Source organism: Kwoniella shivajii, chromosome 1, assembly GCF_035658355.1.
Source record: "Kwoniella shivajii chromosome 1, complete sequence".
Lineage (NCBI taxonomy): Eukaryota > Fungi > Basidiomycota > Tremellomycetes > Tremellales > Cryptococcaceae > Kwoniella > Kwoniella shivajii.
In genome coordinates this window covers 1,415,721-1,436,820 of record NC_085908.1, presented here as the reverse complement: position 1 = coordinate 1,436,820, position 21,100 = coordinate 1,415,721, and the positions used below count along the sequence as shown (strand labels likewise).

The 21,100-nt window shown below is 42.4% G+C and overlaps 7 protein-coding genes across 7 annotated transcripts; 4 read left to right on the top strand and 3 right to left on the bottom strand.

Annotated features, from left to right (window-relative positions):
- Positions 1-393: 393 nt before the first annotated feature.
- Positions 394-2,741, top strand: IL334_000560 (uncharacterized protein; the record flags this gene model as incomplete). Its single annotated transcript, XM_062932326.1, has 10 exons — positions 394-400; positions 497-739; positions 841-1,164; positions 1,361-1,407; positions 1,471-1,628; positions 1,724-1,879; positions 1,950-2,264; positions 2,341-2,388; positions 2,448-2,528; positions 2,579-2,741. The coding sequence occupies 10 exons, from the start codon at positions 394-396 to the stop codon at positions 2,739-2,741; spliced, it is 1,542 nt and encodes a 513-aa protein (XP_062788377.1).
- Positions 2,742-3,402: 661 nt separating this feature from the next.
- On the top strand, positions 3,403-9,053 carry IL334_000559 (uncharacterized protein; the record flags this gene model as incomplete). Its single annotated transcript, XM_062932325.1, has 9 exons — positions 3,403-3,954; positions 4,093-4,196; positions 4,267-4,349; positions 4,416-6,406; positions 6,463-6,791; positions 6,870-7,065; positions 7,128-8,231; positions 8,301-8,456; positions 8,535-9,053. 9 exons carry the CDS (start codon positions 3,403-3,405, stop codon positions 9,051-9,053), a joined length of 5,034 nt encoding a protein of 1,677 aa, XP_062788376.1.
- A 707-nt stretch (positions 9,054-9,760) lies between these two features.
- IL334_000558 (uncharacterized protein) lies at positions 9,761-10,901 on the bottom strand (the record flags this gene model as incomplete). Its single annotated transcript, XM_062932324.1, has 7 exons — positions 9,761-9,819; positions 9,938-9,977; positions 10,170-10,202; positions 10,310-10,377; positions 10,486-10,564; positions 10,633-10,737; positions 10,830-10,901. The coding sequence occupies 7 exons, from the start codon at positions 10,899-10,901 to the stop codon at positions 9,761-9,763; spliced, it is 456 nt and encodes a 151-aa protein (XP_062788375.1).
- A 410-nt stretch (positions 10,902-11,311) lies between these two features.
- IL334_000557 (uncharacterized protein) lies at positions 11,312-11,600 on the bottom strand (the record flags this gene model as incomplete). The annotated part of the gene is made up of 2 exons (XM_062932323.1): positions 11,312-11,412; positions 11,465-11,600. 2 exons carry the CDS (start codon positions 11,598-11,600, stop codon positions 11,312-11,314), a joined length of 237 nt encoding a protein of 78 aa, XP_062788374.1.
- A 2,827-nt stretch (positions 11,601-14,427) lies between these two features.
- Positions 14,428-16,267, top strand: IL334_000556 (uncharacterized protein; the record flags this gene model as incomplete). Its single annotated transcript, XM_062932322.1, has 3 exons — positions 14,428-14,822; positions 14,885-15,944; positions 16,052-16,267. 3 exons carry the CDS (start codon positions 14,428-14,430, stop codon positions 16,265-16,267), a joined length of 1,671 nt encoding a protein of 556 aa, XP_062788373.1.
- Positions 16,268-17,373: 1,106 nt separating this feature from the next.
- Positions 17,374-19,538, top strand: IL334_000555 (uncharacterized protein; the record flags this gene model as incomplete). The annotated part of the gene is made up of 8 exons (XM_062932321.1): positions 17,374-17,695; positions 17,768-17,871; positions 17,931-17,987; positions 18,063-18,377; positions 18,458-18,604; positions 18,692-18,861; positions 18,934-19,332; positions 19,418-19,538. The coding sequence occupies 8 exons, from the start codon at positions 17,374-17,376 to the stop codon at positions 19,536-19,538; spliced, it is 1,635 nt and encodes a 544-aa protein (XP_062788372.1).
- Positions 19,539-19,991: 453 nt separating this feature from the next.
- Positions 19,992-20,934, bottom strand: IL334_000554 (uncharacterized protein; the record flags this gene model as incomplete). The annotated part of the gene is made up of 2 exons (XM_062932320.1): positions 19,992-20,583; positions 20,828-20,934. 2 exons carry the CDS (start codon positions 20,932-20,934, stop codon positions 19,992-19,994), a joined length of 699 nt encoding a protein of 232 aa, XP_062788371.1.
- Between the last annotated feature and the right edge of the window lie 166 nt (positions 20,935-21,100).

Sequence of the window (21,100 nt, the reverse complement as noted above, 5' to 3'; positions counted from 1 at the left end):
CACTCGTCGTATAGATTCAACAGGACGATAAACAAAAATCCACAAGCCAGCGATAGAGGGAAATACAGTCACGATCACGATATACACATCGTCAACGAATAGGAAATTTCAAGAAATAAAACCAAAAAACGAAACGAAAGAAGGGACAAAAAGTTGCCCCACACACTCACTCACTCACTGATTCATTCACATCATTGATAGAAACACACACAACTGCTGTTACAGATTCTTACCTTTGATCAAAGCTGAAAGTGACATCATCCAACGACTCGAGTCCATCTGCAAGCCGACTTCAAGCATACAGCTCCCGTTGACCCATACTTCCTACTTCCTGCCCGACTATACAGGATACAGAATTCGTTCATCTCTCACTCCATTGATTCGAAAGTCATCATGTCAGGTAAGTCAATATTCCCGAATGGCACTTGGCACTATATCCTATCCCATTGCTCTCGTTCGCAGAAGGCTAACTGACCTGTATCTGCGTATATCATAGACGTACCTAATACACCTTCCTCAGAGCTATTGTCTCTTCTTCAAGATTTACGATTATCCGTACCTAGAGTAATCCAATCACCACCTACTCAACCTAGAAGAGCAAGTGTAGCTTTAATTATACGATTAAGACCGGCACCCGAACTAGTATTCGAAGGCAATGAACCTGAGGGATATATCGGGAGGGTAATATCGAAATCAGATTTTGGTGTAGGATATACTTTAGATGATTTCTTCAAACTTCGTACGTCCTTCCCTCCTTCCTTCCTGTATCCTTGCTATACCTATCCCGATCACCAAAAAGATGAAGAGGAGCTAGCTAACGTAAATGGTCGAATGATATAGCATGGGTCAATCATGCAAATACGGTCCCAGAAATATTATTCATACGTAGAGCACCGCACACATCATCATCATCGTCGTCATCGTCTTCTTCTTCGACCTCCCCCACAAGTGTATCCCACGGTAGATGGTCAAGTCATATCGCGTTTCCAGGAGGAAGACACGAACCAGATGATCAATCTGCCTATTTTACAGCTTTAAGAGAGACTTGGGAAGAAGTGGGAGTGGATCTAGCTGAAAAAGAGTTCTTACATGTTGGAAGATTGGATGAAAGGGAGGTCACGACTAGCTTGGGGAAAAGGCTTTTGATGATTTTAAGTCCATTTGGTGAGTTCTAGCACGATTGCAATGGTATCAATGAGATAAGGATACCAAGGGATAGACACGGCAAGAATTGAGGATGCGCATGTTTAGGAATAGCTTACAGTGTACTTAATGATTAATGGAGTCTACAGAGAGCAAGGGGGAAGACGGGCGTATAACGGGTATCGGATTTTCAGCTAATCCTTCTTGGTTATTATAGTTTTCCTGCAGACATCACCATTCAGTCCCACACCGGAATTACAAGCAGTGAGTCGATTTCCAATCTATCATCGATATCACCCTTTTCAGCTAATTTGACCGTTCATCAAGTCTGAAGTTTCTTCGATTCACTGGATCCCACTTTCGCTTCTATCACCACCCATATCCCCTGATCAATGGTCTCAGATCGAGATAGATATAGGCAGCCGACTTAGTCCCAGGAATAAGTTCGTCAGATGGTGTTTGAGGAATCTGATAGGGAAGATGCAGTGAGTGTTATGACCCCTTCCAGTACATTCGTATCGCGAGTGATCGTTTCTCCGTTTGCTCATGAACGCTTGCTTACAATTTGCATTCCTGTTAGATTTGGTTGTGTTCTCTTACCAGACGAGCCTGAGATTGTAGCAGAAGGATTTGATCCGAGCAATGAATTTGACGAATTCGCAGAAGGGTCAGGAAGCTGGTTCAACGAAGGGAAACGTCATCTTAGATTATGGGGATTGACATTAGGAATGACACTGTGAGTGACTCGCTTTGATCTTGTCTCAACATCAAATCAAAGCTAAATGTGGCAATTTATGCAATGATAGGGATTTGATCGCCCATTATCCATCTGCTTCACCTGCTCATCGAGTCCTACCTCCCTCTGCAACGCCTTCAAAACCTTCTTCACCTACGACATCAGAATTCAACCATGAAGGAGAATTAGACTTCATACCTGATCCAAAAACACCCGTAACAGTTCAAAGTAGTTTCGAAGATCAATGGGAAGCGGCTAGGAAAGCTATAGAAGAAGCCAAGAAGAATGGTACACCGTCAAATGCGAAGAATAATGGGGATCCAGTCAAAGTCGATGGAAGGAGAAAAACAAAGAAAAGGAGAAGAGGTGTTGGTCCCGGAATGACGTGAGACTATGTTCCTTGCCAAAGCTGGGAATTGCTTCTACCCAATTATACGTTGTGCTGATTCAGATGTGTGAAGTGCTGTGTTTCCTAGATTCTCCTATCCCGATGTCAATTTCTGGATATGGTGAGTACATCGGGCAGTGATCTGTGGGCAATCTGCTAAAACGCGTTTTACACAATTAGGGTATTTGGAAGAAGATATAGACAGGTCATTCAAGGATGGGAAAATTCCGTTCGAGGACCTGATAGAGCAGCTGACAGGAGGTAAGTCAATTTGCGAAGAGGAAGCGGAACTTGACGTGAAACTGTTATAGGGTCAACTGGTCAGGACAAGCTCTTGCTACTTTCTATTCGGCAGTGAGGCAGGCTTTAGTAGTCACTATAATCATGAGAGCATTGTTGTCGGGAGTAGGAATAGCAGGTTTGACTTGGATCCTGGTAAGGGGCTTAGGAGGTTCAGGGGGTAAAGAGCTGTAGTAAATGGAACTTGAGGGATCTCAACAGGTTGGGAATGGGATCAGAACATTTGCCAGAATAAGGGGGTAGAATCAGAACCAAGCAGGCAATGAGGTAAGACAGTGTGATCAAGTGACTTCTTCCTTCACGACAATACATGTGTTGATAGATGATTTTCGAAATTCATGTTGTTAAGCTTTTGTACTACCGTTTTATGTATGAGAAAGATGAACTCATGTGCCACTTTGACGATATCCCCGCGGGAATAGGTAATCACCGCCCACTGTTCTGATTATTTGTTTATCTAGTTAACCCCCTTTCTCTCTCTCTCATCATCTGTCCCTCATCACGTTGTCACACTGATTTTATTCTCATTTCCTCACTTCCACTCACTCATTCTCAGATATCATCGTTTCTTTCGACTTCCCGAAAAAGAACAGACGACACAAAATATAAAACATCTCACCTCCACTTGACACGTCCATCTCATTTCTCCACATTGATACGTGTCATACTGGATTCAGAGCAAAGAAACTCAATCGAGGAGTGTTACTTGCGCAACTCGCTCTCGGATGGATCTCGAATTATTCAATTTCCTCTTCAAACATTAATTGCGCGTTCAAGACGCGTTTGATTTGATCCGACTTCCAATCATCCCATCCGAGGAGAATCGTCGTTGATCATGTCTCAACCAGAATCAATATCAATATCAACCCCAATCTCTGTTCCTCCTACTTCTGATCAGATACCCACTGCATCAGTACCAATACCACCATCAGCACCAGAATCAGTACCAGAATCACTACCAGAACAGAGTGCAAAAATAGTGGAAAACCCTTTACCTACAACATCTGCGCCTGTGCCTACAGCTGAGGAGGAGATGATATCACCCGAACAGAATGTTCTGTCCCCCACTAAACCTTCGACACCTCTTGCACCTCTCACGTCAGCAACGCCCGTGCCTGTAACATCGTCCACTCCCTTACAGCCAACGGCGTCCTCATTACCACCTACCACATCCACGACTCCTATCCCTTCGACAATGACATTACCTACTTCTACACCTGCAGCGGCAGCGGCAGCGGCACCTGTACCTCTACCAATAGCTACACCAACCCCTGTAAATGCCGCCCAGTCACCCGCTGTACCAAGACAGGTGACAGCACTAGACGAGGAAAAGAAGATGGAATTGGTGAAGGGAATGGACGGACCTAGGTTAGCAATGTTACGAAAGGTAAGCTTATCTATCTTGAGATCTCGAAATAGATTTACAACAATCTATGCATTCTCGTCGCTGCACTCTGACCTGTGGTGTGTGCGAACATCGCTGAATAAAGCTGATACTGAACCCATCGGGTTACTGTTTAAATAGAGAACAGCAGAACTTCAAGCTGCTGGACATACAAGAGAGACATCATCTGAACTAGGCAAATTGTATATCGTCCTAGAAATGTATGCCAGAGCTAAACAACTTGAGTAAGCTTTGCCCTTTTCCTATGATCGTGAGTAAGGCAAGCGGACTGATACATCTGTATCGCAACCTCAGACACGAGAAACAAGTCAAAGCCGCTGCTGCCGCAGCTCAGAACGATACAAATGGCACCTCATCCGCTGGACCAAGTAATGGAGGTCAGTAATCCTAAAGGCTTTTGCACGTATGGACTCTAGCTGACTATATGGAATCTTTCCAACCAGTCGCTGCCGCTGCACCCAGTGCCCCTCCCACCGCACCAGCTCACGTATCGATGACACCAGCTCAGATCGCTCAAGTCCGTTCTCAAGCTCAAGCATATCAACAGCTTTCCAAAGGTCAACCTGTACCTTCGTATTTACTTAGTGCAGCTCAAGGTACACCCCCAGCTGGAATAGCAGGTCAACCTCTTCCCGAATCACCATTCAATGGGGTTGAAGCCAAGATAGCCGATAAAACTGTGGAAGCTGTTATACAAGATCAAATGGAGCAGAAAAAGTCCGACAATGTTACACCTCCTTCAAACGAAGCTGAGAAGGCCAACGGGGGAGCAAATGGTTCTGGAGCTTCAAGTGATAATGAGAAAGTCGTTACTCCTCCAGCTGCACCCACAGAACCTCAGGCACCTGCTGTTCAATCTGTCCCTGCTGGTCCTCCCTATGCCATGGAATTCGATCAATCGTCCCTCATATATCCATACAACGCCTATACCCATCCGTCCATTTACGCAAACAGGAAATTCGATGATGAAGTCACAAATCCTCTCAACAAATTGCAAAAGCTTGTCGCCCCTTCGCTAATGCCTAAAGGACTTGACCCTTATCTTCTCATGGAAGAGAGAAATCGATATGTCGAAACTCGGATGTCGTGGAGAATGAAGGAGCTCGAACAGATGCCTTCAACTGCTGGCTTGGGAGAACAAGGTGCTAAAGATGTACCCGGTGTTATTGGTGAAGAGCAAAAACCTAACACGAATCTCGGTATTCAAGCTAGGATTGAATTGCTTAGTTTGAGATTGGTCGGAAAACAACGATTGCTTCGAGAAGATGTTGTTCGATCCATGCATGGAGCCACTCAAGTTCCAGCGGATCGATCACAATTCCGACGATTCCGAACTCACGCTTTGAGAGATGCAAGAGCTACAGAGACTGCCGAAAGAAGACAAAGGACCGAAAGAGAACAACGAGGTAAACAAAGACATTTGGCTTACATCAACTCCATCTGTGAACATGGTCAAAATCTCATAGGAGCAGGAGTTGGATCTTCTAGAGGATCAGGCGCAGACAAGATGAAAAGACTCGGTCGAGCAATGATGAAATTACATGCCGATACGGAGAAAGAAGAACAACGACGAATCGAAAGATTAGCGAAAGAGCGTCTGAAAGCATTGAAGAACGATGATGAAGATGCTTATTTAGCATTGTTAGGAGAAGCAAAAGATTCACGTATTGGACATTTACTGAAACAGACAGATTCATACTTGGAAACATTAGCTGCTGCTGTAGTGGAACAACAAAATGATGATGTCCACAAAGATCAACAACAATTTGAAATGCCTTTCGAAACCGAACAAGGTGTAGGAGCATCAGAAGAAATGTTTGGTGCTAAAAGACAAGATGGTGAAGAAGCAGGTGCGGAAAGGAAAGCTGGTAAAGTGGATTATTACGCTATCGCCCACAGAATCACAGAAAAAGTGACCAAACAAGCGGATCTCTTAACTGGTGGTACATTGAAAGATTACCAAGTTAAAGGTCTACAATGGATGATCAGTTTGTATAACAATAGATTGAATGGTATTTTGGCCGATGAGATGGGTCTAGGTAAAACCATTCAAACTATATCTCTGATCACTTATTTGATAGAAAGTAAGAGACAACCTGGACCTTTCTTGGTCATCGTACCATTATCTACATTGACCAATTGGACAATGGAATTCCAAAAGTGGGCACCGGCAGTCAAAACCCTAATCTTAAAAGGTTCACCAGCAGCAAGAAAAGAATTTTATCCAAGATTACGTGCACAAGATTTCCAAGTTTGTCTAACGACATATGAATACATCATCAAAGAAAGACCTCTATTATCTAAAATCAAATGGATACATATGATTATTGACGAAGGTCACCGAATGAAGAACGTTAAATCGAAATTAAGTCAAACGCTTAATGAACACTATTCAAGTAGATATCGATTGATCTTAACTGGTACACCTTTACAAGTGAGTTTCACGATTTCATCTGTTATTCAGAAGGTTGACCATCTTTGTTACTCTAGAACAACCTTCCCGAGTTGTGGGCTTTGCTCAATTTCGCTTTACCTAAAATTTTCAATTCGGTCAAATCTTTTGATGAGTGGTTCAATGCTCCATTTGCCAATACAGGAGGAGAAAAAATGGAAATGAACGAAGAAGAAGCTTTGTTGGTTATCAAACGTCTACATAAAGTGCTTCGACCGTTCTTATTGAGAAGATTGAAGAAGGATGTAGAATCTGAATTACCTGATAAAGTTGAAAAAGTCATCTACACGAAAATGTCAGCTTTACAATGGAAATTATATGAGAGTGTCCAAAAGTATAAGCAATTACCCACGGATATGTCTGTCGCGTGAGTACAACTTCCTATTCCGAGAGCACAACTCGATTGGTTAAGGCGATGTTTGCTGACTCGCTTAATTGTCGATAGAAAACCTCAAAAGAGGCAAAATCTTCAAAATGCGCTGATGCAACTGAGGAAGATCTGTAATCATCCTTATGTCTTCCGAGAAGTGGACGAAGATTTCACTGTTGGTAATACCACCGATGAACAAATCATCAGAGTTTCCGGTAAATTCGAGCTTCTAGATAGGATTCTGCCCAAACTGTTCAGTACTGGACACAAGGTGAGCCATTCAGTCATCTGGATTGCCGCCCGCTCGTCAGCTGACTCGATGATTGTTTTTAGGTCCTCATGTTCTTCCAAATGACAGAAATCATGACTATTGTTTCCGACTTCTTCGAATTCCGAGGATGGAAGTACTGTCGATTAGACGGTAGTACCAAGGCCGATGATCGACAAACCTTGTTATCAACATTCAACGATCCTAATTCACCTTATCAAATCTTCATCTTGTCTACTCGAGCTGGTGGACTGGGTCTAAATCTGCAATCTGCCGACACTGTCATTATTTATGATACCGATTGGAATCCTCACGCCGATTTACAAGCTCAAGATCGAGCGCATCGTATTGGACAAAAGAAAGAAGTCAGAGTACTTCGACTGATCTCTTCTGGAACCGTTGAAGAATTAGTTTTAGCGAGAGCCCAACAAAAACTTGCTATTGATGGTAAAGTCATTCAAGCTGGTAAATTCGATGATGTAACCACCGGTGCAGAATACGAAGCTTTACTCGCGAAAGCTTTTGAAACCAACCCTGAAGATGATAACGAAGAGACCAACGAGTTGGACGACGACGAGTTGAATGAACTCTTGGCGCGAGGTGATGATGAGTTAGGAATCTTCACTCAAATGGATGCCGATCGAAAAGCAGGCAAGATAGAAAGCTGGAAAGCTACTGGTAATAAAGGTGAATTACCACCAGTATTAATGGCGGAATCGGAATTACCTCCATTCTACAGGAGAGATATAGGGCAAGAAATGGCTGCTCAAATAGCCAATGAAGAAGAACAAGGTAGAGGAAGACGTACTAAAATGGAAGTCAGATATACGGATGGACTTACAGATGATCAGTTCCTTGCTGCATTAGAAGATTCAGATGATGATGTAGAGGAAGCTGCTGATCGAAAACGTAAAAGAGCAAACAATAAAGCAGAAAGGAAGAGGATGAATGAACTTCTAGCCGAAGCTGAAGCTCAAGGTAAACCATTAGATAGTACTGCTGTGACTACAAACATTGTGGCCACAGCGCCTTCTGTGGCAACCTTAAAGAGTGAAGATACAGCTTCTCCACCTCCTACAACACCTTTACCTACCCTGAAGAAGAAAAGAGGAAGACCAAGTAAAAGTGCTACTCCAACTTTGATAGGTGATGATTTGCTTCCTTCAGTGGTGAGTTCAACAGAATGTGACCATCATCAGGTAATAGATGAACTAACAGTAATTGCGATAATGATATAGAAACGACGTAAAATTGGTGCTCCAAGTGGTCTTCAAAATGCTATATCTGGACCTGAACTTGCTTTCATGAACAAAATTTTCAGTGAGACCAATAAACTGAAATCAGATGCCGGAGAAGATCTAAATCAATTCTTCTTATCCCCTGTCAGCAAACGAGTGAGTCATTCGAGTCTCAAATATGACGGGGATCATGAGAAAGGCGATACTGATACGGGTCATTCACCTATGCAATAGGACTATCCCGATTACTACGTCGTAATAGCTCAGCCAATTGCACTATCCCAAATCAAAACCAAAATCGGTAAACCTGGATATACACCACTGAATCTCAAATCGGACATGCACCTATTATGGAATAACGCGAAAACGTATAATCAGGAAGGATCATGGGTATATGACGCAGCTTTGGATTCCCAAGAGTATTTCGATAATTTATGGAATCAAGAATATCCGAAATTAATTGCATCTGGCAATGGTAACGGTCATGGGGAAGAGACGAATTCAAATTCGAATGAAAACAGTGGAACCTCAACTCCAATGTTCAAATCACATCCTAATCCATCTGATAAGATAACTGCGCCGAAGATTAGAATTTCAATGGGTAAAAAGAAGATTGAAGCGCAAGTTGAACCTGAAGAAGAAGAAGAAGAAGAGGAAGATAATGATGACGATGATGGTGACCAAAATCAAGATGATGAAGAAGAGGAGGATCAAGATGAAGATGATGATATGGATGATGATGATGATTATTGATCTATCCAAGTAGTCGTAGTGGGATGTAGGTCGGAAGAACAGAGTATCATATTACCTCCTAGAGCTCATATGAATAAATTAGAGGAGTCTCTATGGTTATTGTCATTTATTTCATTGTATACTTTATATATCCCAATATTTGGGTGTCACGTTATGAACTTTCAAACTCGAATGCCAATAGTTTTTGGCTCGACTAGTAAATGATATTTACCCTTGTCATCACTCATAAGAGCCTGCATTTTGGGGTAAACTGTCAGTCATTCTATCGAATTGTGATATCCGAGAAAGAATGTGTATTGACATCGGCCGTTGAACTTGATCTCGGTGTCATTCACCCAATCTGTCTCTACTTACACTCTTTAGCTATGCCTCCTCATTTTGTCCATCTACAACGCTTCGTGAACGTGAAAACCTGCCCGATCTCTTCCACATGACCATCGAGAGATGACACAGTCTGAGGTGTCAAGACCGTGTTACATCCGAATTGCATGAGACGGTACATGAAATGTAACCTCGAGGCTGTGTATATCAAATTAATCATATCTACCTATATGCGCTTCTACCTTATCTATTTCCCCCTGAGATCCCACCATTACTTAAGACCTAAGCCAGATATCCTCATTCCATTCAAGCTATACTTAAACATTTCACCTTTTGATTCCAACTTGACTTGGGAAGAGCTGAAGCGCTCAGAGGTTCTTTCGCATTTAAGTGAAGACCTTGATGGATTCTGTGATGGCGACATAAGCAGAACCGAAGAAGAGACCTATTTCCAATTCACTTTGATCAGTATTCACAAGTCTTGGCTCTTTAACCAGGTACGGCCGTGGCACCTAGAATGGGACAATGGGACAATGGAAGAATGAAGGGATATGAGAATTTACCTATGAGACCGATATAAGATGTTTTGTAAATGAAGCTCATCTACGATCAAGGATATAATATACACAATGAAGTTAGCTATCTATGACTTTTGGAAGAATAAGAATAAGGATGAGTGATTCAGTGTTGTTGAGTTGTTGTCTTGATTTTAACGTCGATTTGATAGTCGATAGCGCCCAAGTATTGAAAGAGAAAGAAGGTTGCAAGTGGCATGCGAAAGGAGAAAGAACTTACTCGACCAGACGGGTTACCAGTTGAGTATCCAGCCTAGAATATCATCGTTTGTGTATTAGTAAAATCCGAAGAAAGGATTGAAGATTGGAGAGCCAAAAGCCAAAAGCCAAAAGCCATCTCGAAGTATTCGACCCACTTACAGTATAGCTGAATCTACCTATAATCCAATGAGCAAACAAACCAGAAGCGATTTTAGGGTGATAAAGACCTATTATGGAATTCAAAAAACGTATCAGATGTCTGTTGAAATGTGTGTGTTTTTTTTTCCGTGGATTGTTACCTCAAAACATGAGGAACGTGAAAATTGTTGACTTACTCAAGAAAGCGAATACACCTAAGATGTATGGAATATTCTCAAGAGTATTTCCGTGAGCTCTCTGAGCACAGTTGAATGCCTATACAATCGACGCTCGTCTTAGCTTGTGGATGCAAAGAGGTGACTTGTGAGGTGAAACAGATTTACCATCTTCTTAGGATCAGCATTGGCCTCTGCTTCTGTCACGTATAAAGTAGGATACTTTACACCGGCAGCTTTACGGGCTTTCATAACATTGGTCGATTGGTACGCCTAGGTATGATGTGCACGACGCGTAAGCATCATACAATTGACTGAATAGGACCTCAAGAGTCCGACTCAGAGGGTATTGATGGAGTACTCACATTGAGAGCAAAGGCAGCTACGAGGGGAAGTCCGATGACTGGGAAAGCAGGAGGAAGGGTAATTACAGACATTTCGTTGAATGTTTAGCCCTTGGAACAGACGTTATGAAACGATGGATGGATGAAGATGTGTTACTTTTCAGAGTGCGATACATACAATGTAACAAGGTTGTAGAATACGCTTTCAAGTGAATTCAAATGAATCCCTTGCGGTGGGCTTGGTGCAATAAATGTTATGTGTATTGAAATGTTCTTGATTGTTCGGGCATCCGAATAATACGGGATGGGACAATCGCCGCGTAATTTCAACTCAACGACGCGTATTACGAGTATGGCCGTCGGTAGGTGGTATTACAAGACATCCCGGCAAATAATTAGAGTCCAGCACTCACTGATTGTTATTGACAGATACATATATCACAAGGTCTTTCCAATCTTCATTAAGTTATCGTTAGTCGTTGGAACTCCCGTTAATTTCAAGGCTATCCAACCGTAATGCTACCTTGACAGTTGGTATCAATGGCTAAACGCGTCCCTTCATACACTTCGTCAGGGATATTAAGCTCATACTGGAAATATGATCCTGTTTCAATTGCATCAGCTGTCTATCACAATGATCAAGCATGTTCACTGACTGGCACCTTGAGCACCTATAGCTGCTGATCCGCCCGTAGCGTCACCTGTAGCCGCTTCTTGCTTTACCGAGTGATGTATACTTATATCATGGAAGAACACAGTATGACACAACCTTGTTGCTTGGTAACGCTTCATTTAAGAAGCTTGTCTTCCCTTCGAAGAGCGAGACAAACTGATTTGATGATCCCATCACTTGCTCATACGACTGCCGTCTGATACAAGGGGATAAGATAACTCACTGCATTCGTATTGACGTCTAATGCACTAGCATGCTGCCCGAAAATCTTGACGGCGAAAGGTAATGCGATTGCATAAGACCCTTCTTGTACCTCCGCCGCAAGAAGAGCCGTAGGGAGTGGGCCCTCAGCTGGAGCTCTGATATGAGAGGATGGGGGACATGCTGCACTTCGTTTGACCGCTTGTCGCACTGCCGAGCCCTGCAGTTCAACAGGTTTGCAGATCGAGAGACTGGCAAACCAGAGCAGAACATTGATAAGGCGGTAGGAAAAGCTCATCACGAAGATGTAATTACTTTGTAATTTTGATGTGCAAGTTCATAAAGCGATAGGACGATATTCTCCTCTGAGACGTCCTGATCTACTGCAGATAGGAGATCATATGCACATGAAATGCAGCATCAGACCCAATGCCAAGAGTGTATGTGATGTCTGCGCACCTCCGTATTCACCAATATCTCCATTGCGAGCGACAATCCTTCTGTTTTGGGTTGATCTCTCCTGGGAACAGTATAGCTTAAGGGAACATGTAGCCGGATGGCCAATCCGAGATCGCCCTGGCGGATCATGCTCATCTTCTTGATACTGCAAGCAGTCGCGCGTGGTCATGTATCGAAGCACCCAAGCATCAAGTAAATGAAGGGATGGTTTGCTTGAACAGAAGACTGTGGTTTGGTCACTGGAAGCTCAATCAGAGCGGGGAGTAACGTCGTTTCGAGCAGCCCAAACCATAACCATACGACTTTCATAGCACAGAACCATCAGAAAACTCGGTGTAAGCCAAGGTAGGCCAAGGCACTCTTTCCCTTATGGAGGTGATACATCTATCATCACTCAGTGTGTTCAAGAGTAGGTCATGAAATAATAATAGTCGCGCTCCCTTGACAGTTCATGTCGATCACAAGCCGCATACCTGGCTGCCCAAACGCTGCTTATGGGTATGTATGCAAAATCCCACATACAGGAGTAACAGTGTGTTGAGCTAAAATGCAAATGAAGGCTCCTCGTTTCGACAACTCTAATGCTCGCCTTCAGAACATACATTGCTTACTGCCAATGTGTGATGGTCAAAGATGGTCAACTTGCCTCGGCCCGACAAAAAGTATGGTTGATATACAAAGTCGTTCATGAGTCAATTTATTTTTCCACCGCAGTCTATAAATGGGATTCCCCTTACTTTCTTTACCCTGTATATGTAATATTGTGTTATGGTATAGGGAATTTCAGTTCCTGGTCTAATCCAGTTCTAGTGATCTTCAATTACCCCATAATCCAGCCTATGGAAATTGCGGATGTCTCAATTTGTTCAGCATCTTTTAGCGCTTCAAATGAAAAGCGTAGTATCTTTGGACAGAATGGGCATGGGCCATTTTCAATAATATATCATCTCCGAAAGTGTACCTGCGATGAGTCTGTGAGCTGCATGTCAGTCGTTAAGTAACCGGGGTAAATGATCTTTTGTGGCTGAATTTTGTTTTCATCGGAGGAAGTTTGATCTTTGCTTTGGCTTTTATTTGGCTTCAGGAAAAAAAAAAAGACCTAACTCTTCCAAATCGATCCGTCCCGACTTTACCCTGAAATCATCGGAAAATCCTAAATGTCCACTAAGCAGTATTCTTTCAGGTGTGTTGGTCGTTGATGGCCATGCTGTATACACATAGCGATATACCTTTTGAATCGGTATTGTGCCTTGATATTGGCCAGACCTTTTCCTTCCCCAAGTGGTTGAGTAGGAATAAAGAAGAACTGCGCCTTTTCATGGTGAAACTAGTGCACACGATCGATTGTATTTTCTTTGAATTGTTTGCTTGCTTTTTCTCGTCCTTCCCCACATTCACCGGCTCATCCGGCGAACCCGTATTATCAAGGGAAATAAAATAATTTGAACTAAGGAACGGATTTGAGGATGGATTGATAGACTGACTGACGAGACGTTTTGGGTAGTTTTTGCACATTTATAGAGTTTAGTTTTGGAGAAAAAAACAACATTCATAAATTAACTTGCTCAACTATGACATGTCCGTTCGAATGACTCTTGTTCGTTATGAGGGAGGAAGAATACAGAGGAATAAGATATGCATCTATGATGGATGTCGGGTGAAGTAGCCAGCAGACAAAGTGATGATACAAGCATCCAATACTTCTCGCTAGAACGCTTTCTCAATTATACATTAATAAAATATATATAACAAGAAAGCTCTCACTGATTCGTCTTCAACTGCGCGTCGATCATCAAAACTACTCACCATAAAACCCGTATAGTCCATCCCGATTATCCGGCAATTGCGGAAAGCACAACGAGGAAAACGAGAAGAAAAAACAGGAGGACAAGAAATAGCGTCAACTCATCAACTTGTAAGACTGAGACTTGCTCAGTGCCATCTGTGATTCATAGACCGGTATTTGCTGTTCGTATCTCATTGCGTATACATCCCAAGGTAATTATCCTCTGATCTTCAATCTCCCAAATCACGAAGGAGTCCTTTTGGAACATCACTGTACAGTTGATCTGGGGCTCAACCTTTTTGGTGGCGTATCAAACAAAGGAACCCAACAAAAACATCAGCTGACATTCTTCATTTTCCGTAAAAGTGGTCCAAAACAAACAATTTACATATACATAACGAGTCAATCAAATCAGCCCCTTCTATTCAGTCCATTTGTATTAGAGTCGTTTCACACCTCCGCAACTTGAACACTATTACCTCTTGCACTAGGCCTACACAATGTCGGTCGTCGCCTCCTCGCAACCTCAATCGCGCGAGCGATCATTGGAGAGATCGATCTCAAGACCATCTTTAACCCACTCGTCAAGTTCAACAATCGATGATTCACCTAGCTCACAGTTACACCTTAATCAAACTCCCTCCTCAACAGAAGAAACAGAAACGTTAATAACTCCAATTGACCCTCCAGTATTTCACGTACAGATCAAGAACGGTTCTTCACATATCAAAATCGATAATACCATTGATGAGGAACTAGAGCAAGAGTCCGAACATAAACATCCAATCAAAGAGACTAAAAAAGGTAGATTGAATTTAAGTAAATCGATGCAGACTTTAAGAAAGAAGAAAGGGATAGAAAAAGGTAGAGAGAGAGCCTCAAGTGTTGGTGAAAAGTAAGTCACTTACGTCTTCTTTATATACTATCGTGAGCTGACTTTGGTATTGGAATCAAAAGAAACGCACCTCCAGTACCTGCTCTTCCCACCATATCAGAGAAAAAGCCAACTTCTCAACCAAAATCATCAGCTCCTATCCCTACCAGACCACCTATGCCCACCAAACAATCCTCTGGATTTTCATCTTTCCTTCGTAAGATTACTGGAAGATCCAACACATCACCAGCACCTTCAACGAGCGCATCTGACAAAGCAGCAAAAGATGCTACTTTGGCCAAGCGGAAAACCTTAGCTGTAGGATCGGAAAAGCCTGCGTTGTCAAAAATCGATACTTCGAAAAGCGAGAAAGGACCCGTTTCGGCTGTATCAAAAATCAGCCAAACACCATCTGCAAAACAGATGGTGCAGTCTCCCATGCCTATCACACCTGTTACTCCAGCATTAGTAAGACCAGAATTACCGAAAGAAACAGATCCTTTGCGAATCCCTTTACCGCCTTCTCCAGTCCTCGAACAATCGATGGAATTACCATCAATTCCAACACCTTCTGTTGATTTTTCTGCTTCCACCCCGCCAGCTTCAGTATCAGTACCTACTGTGACGAAGAAGAAAGCAGAAGGCATGTTGAGTCTTGAGGGTTTCGAATTTGAGGAGGAAGAAGAACCATCTCATAGCGCTCCTGCCGTTCCTCAAGCACCGGTATTGGCACCCGTAGTAGATATCACGGCTACTCCATCTCAGAAAGAGACGGAGCAAATGGAAGAATCGCATGATGTCGTCAGACCGCTAGCTCCAATCCGAATTCCATCGAGAAATAACACTGCTGGTCCAGCATCAGCGAACAGTTTGAGTTTGAACGGTACAATCAGTCCTTCTTCCGCGGAATCGAAAATCAACACTCCCCTCTCAGCTACATCACCTTCATCAGTGATTCCCCAAATGCGAAATAAACCTTCTCCACAACAACCACATCTTGGTTTATCTCCCGAGAAGATGTTTGAAGGCATCAAACTGGCTGGGTCCAGTCCACCTCGTAAAGCTCCCGTTGGAACGGGCTCTATGGGTGATCTGGGTAGAAAGGAAAGTAAATGGAGAAAATCGGTGATGAATATATCAGAAGTGAGTATACCTTTCAATCTTTTCATAGAACCCCCTTCCATTTGATGAACCCATTGACACGTTATCCCCACGCAACAATAACTGATCCTTCATTTACATCACCTTAGAAGACCCTTCCTTCCAAAAGACAATCCGCGCGACCTCCTCCAACATCACATGACGCATATCGAATGCAACAAGAACGTCTGGCTCGAAATCGACAATCTTGCGCTCCGACTCTCCACTCATCCGCTTCTATCGCTGCAGCTGCCAGAGGTCAAATGTCAGGTATGAAGATGAGTAAGGATGAAGAAGATATGGCCGAGACTTTTTTCCTGTCATAATCATATATTGGTGTTTGCTGTTTGTCCGTCAATTTGCTTCTGGGTTTGTGTCCACAATTATCTTTCTATTTGGGTTTCACGCGGACTTCCTCTCATATATACCATCAGCATTTCTTCTAATTTATACCCAAAGGACATTGGATTGGATGGTCGAATGCTTTCGAGTCCCCGTTTGGTTATGCTTATGCTGCTTCTTCTCTTGTTGTAGCGTTTTTGTATATTAATATAAGTTTTCATTATCATTTCATCTTATTGACATAAACATACATATATATATATATACATTTGTGTGTATATTTTGGTTACACTGCATGTATACATTTCTCGTCCTTGTTTCTCACGCACTGCACAGCATACTCAGTAAGCAATATATAATTCATGATAAGGAGTATGACTTGTTTTTCCTGTCATCCTAAGAAGCGTTACCCGCATTATGTGACCGATAACATGAACCCGTCCCTATACGAGTCAAGGGTCAGAACCCCCACTACCTATCTCCCACTCCTGTACACCGCAGAGAGCCGGATTCCCGTGCGATTCTATCTGGCAACCTCCTGAATGAATATTACGCAATACATACGTACTTTGAATAACACGGTGGAGGTATGAACAAAGTCGAGATGGACTCAAAATCATCTTGTGACGATACAATTATTGTTCTTCATTCTCTTCCTCAATCGATCACTTCTATCCACAGACAAGCACACCGAGGATAGCTTCGGTCATTCGCGACTCGCTCAGCTCACTGACGCCGAAAGCGACGACAAGAGTCTCCGGAGTGGATATCATCGGAAACCGTGATTCAGGCACTTGCTGTTTCATCGCGAATTGTTATTGTTCTTGTTTTCTCAAGTTGAACACACACGCTATAACAATCAACTTTAAACAAGCCACAACTCCGCTATGAACACCTCGACGCTTGGGACTTGACAAATAGGAGCTGAAGGCCAAGATCACACTCAAAGCTAAAACGATTTGGATTCCTGCTCAATTCCCAGAACCTCCCCCCAACTTGACCCGGACCTTCCTCTCGAAAGGTATATATAGAGGCCAAAATGGGGTCTATTTTCAGGAGGATATTGGATGCCCCTCCAAGAACGAAAATCATGTTCATCTCCATCTTCTTCCTCCTATCACTTCTGCTTGTCAATCCATTCCATGGACATCTGACTTCAGCCTTCCCTTTGACATCTTCGGGTGAAGTTAGTATTGCCTCATCTAACAATGTCACGTACAACATCTCAGATGTGGGCAAAGCTCAAGACAAGCCTAAGAGGGTAGCCATCATTGGTGCTGGAGCAAGTGGAACTGCAGCTGCCTTTTTCTTGAAAAGAGCTGCTAGAGTAGTTGAAAAGAGATTGGGATTGAATGAAGGTAGTAGATTAGGAGAGATAGTAGTGTATGATAAAGAGGGATATGTAGGTGGAAGTAAGTTGAATTATCTATTCATCTCATTACCGAAGACATCAGGTCACTGATACCGAAATGCACTCATCATAGGAAGTACCACAGTTTACCCTCATAGTGATCCAAGGTATCGGCCTCAAGAGCTAGGTGCAAGTATCTTCGTTGGAGCCAATCTCAATATGCTGAAATCTGCTTCAGTGAGTCCTTTGTTCCGAGACAGCTCAAAATTCCGTATCCCTGATGTCACATCCAATAGTACTTCAATTTGACTCTTATCAACCCTGATAGTGGGGAGGCAGGTATTGGTATCTGGGTAAGTCACAATACATCCGCGTCGTTTCTTTTCTTTTCCAATGACGGAGTCGCTAAACCTCGTTTGCTCTTATAGGATGGATCTCAATTCCTATTTACATCTGATTCTTCTTCATGGGTAACATCGGCAAAAGCCTTATGGCGATATGGCGCTTTATCACCCACTCGGACTCAAACTGCTATCACCGAGCTAGTTAATCGATTTTTGAAATTATATGATCCCGTCTTCTTGTCTCAGAGAGGATCAGTAGATAGCGTCGAATCTTTTGCTGAAAGTGTAGGATTGGGTAATGAGTATACAACCATAACAGGAGAAAATTGGGCTAAGAACGTAGTCAAAGTTGGAACTAAATGGTTAGGTGAAGTTTGGGAAGGCTCAACAAGAGTAAACGTGAGTTTTCCTCTGTTTATTTCACATTCACTCTTTTAACTGTCGGAAAGACATAAGGGCTGACTGAGAGTATTACATAGTACGCAACAGATATGCATGACATACACGCTCTGGGAGCGGGAGTGTCAATGGCTACCGGAGGTGCTTCAGCAATCGATGGCGGAAACTGGAGAATCTTTGAAGCGATGTTGGATGATAGTAAAGCTACTGTTCGTCTTGGAACAGAGGTACGTAGCTAGTCTGATTAAGATCTTTCTGCATTAAGCAAATTTTTATGGTGGGCTAAACTCCATAAAATCGCCCTTCTTCAACAGGTGTCTGACATTGTTCCAACCAAATCCAATGGTGTTCAACAATTTGTCGTAAAATCTAATAAGACTGAATTCAATCATGACGAGCCTTTCGACGCTGTGTTCTTCGCTGCTCCTTGGCACTCATCTCCTATCTCCAAAGATATCCAAAAACAGTTCAGGAAATCTATTCCGTAGGTGCTCCATCATACGCTTTGTGTGGTGCCCAAAATAGGAATGCACGGCTGACCTCACGTCATCTTTAGCAAACAAGAATATGTCAGACTTCACGTGACTTACTTCACAACCACTCGAACTCATCCAGTTCCATCCTTTTTTGGATTGAAAGAGAACGCTTATATTCCTAATACCATCATCACATCTTCCATCACTTCTCGTCAAGGATCCACCCCACCACCTAAATTCCAATCTATCACTTGGCATGGTGAAGTTTTACCTGGATCAGGTGAATATGCAGTAAAGATCTTCTCTTTAACTAGATTGAGTGATCGGTTCGTGAAATCTGTTATTGGTGAAGATCCTTCATGGCTATTAAGGAAAGAATGGGATTCATATCCTAAATTAACACCTATATCATCGTACGCTCCTGTCGAACCTATAAAAGGATTACATTATTTAGCAAGTCAAGAAGCTTGGGTATCAACGTAAGTCACATTCTCCTTTTCGTCCCGACGCACACGTTAAAAGGGTCAAGCTGATAACGTACTTTGTTCTCATGGTCTCATGTAGAATGGAAACTCAGACTGTATCAGGAAGAGAAGCAGTAGCTAGGGCAGTTAATGATTGGTGGGGATTGGGTTTAGGTGAATGTGAAGATGGTGATAGTTGGGATTGGACTTGTCCATCCTAATCACAGCGTTGTGTCACGCCAAAAAAAACGGACTATAAGAAAATATGGACTTTTTAACAAACAACTTTTATACCATTAATGTGTCTTTCATACCATATACCATATAAAACGGAATGTCAATATCGGTGATATTCTCTCTTTCACGAAATAAGATCAGTGATCTTGGGATTCTCATCAGAACAAATTTTCCCTCGATGCTTCTCAATACTTGATGAGGTAAATCGGGCTCAGTAAAATCCTGCTCAGGCTAGCTACCGTATATCAATGAAGGTTACTTGGCTCTTTCCATGGTTCATGCGATGGTCACCGCTGATGCATGACAATCTCACCATTCCACCTTCATCGTAGGTTATGATCACTTCTATCTGACTTTAAGAGCTGTTTTCCTCGTGATAAATCCACTTTTCGCATGGCTGTTCTTGTGGATACTATATCTATATGACTTGTTATAGCCTAGACTAATCTCCTTCCTTCTTTCTCTGCATTCCTTTTCAGTTCAACTTTCAGTTCATTACCACCTACTAAACCATAAGTATCTTTTCTCAAATCTACACCTAAAGTTTTACCTGTGTTGATTTTCGTTTCAGGTAATTTATCAACAGTATCCAGAACACCTGTTGTTCCAGGGACGACACCTATCTCTTCGTGAGCCCTGACCGGTTCATGTACGGGTGAACTGGTGATTGGTGATCCCGAAAATGAAGGGATCAATGGAGATGATGTTGATGTTGATGTTGACGATGACGATGATGTTGGCGATGATGTTGATGACGATGGGGAAGTCGTGATTGGAGATGAAGTTGATTCGGATATTCTTTGAATGACACCTTGACCACTTTCATATATATTTTTACTGACTAAAGTCCAATCTGTTGAACGTACACCATGAACCATGGAAGTAAAAGTTTCATTCCATTTTTGTTTGACTAATTCACCAAAAGACTGATCGTATGCGTTTGAAGCTGAAGGTCCAATCAAAGATGAAGGTGCTGGTGGTTTGACAGGATCAAAGGAACTCGAAAGTAATGTAGATGAATTATCAAGTCTTATATCAAAAGACGATAAAATGAAAATGGGATCGAAATAAAGTTAGCTTGGGCCTGAATCGTTTTGTGATATATATATCGTAGAACGAGTATGTGGATAGAAGCGACATCGTATGCAAATGTTTCGACAATTCCCATAGTTTATGATGTATATGGATTTTCCCATTCCCCAGTCATCCATCTGTTGTTTTTTTTTGGCTATTTGAAAGGAAAGATAATTGATCACATAAAATGACGACTCACTCAGACCTTAATCCGGCTGTAGATTCCCTTAAAGAAGTAGAAAGTGTATAATACACAGCTGCAGAAGCTAATATACCTGATCCGGTACCCAATATGAATCCTGACATTGTCCAAGTCAACTAGTGCGTCGAGTGTGGTGAAGTAAAGTAGAATGGGTCAAGAACAATCTGCCCATGTATACATTCTGTACCATCCTTTTTAGGGGAAGGGGGTTATAACAAAATGAATCAATCTAAACCCCAGAAAAAGTGTAGATGTCATGATATATTTTTC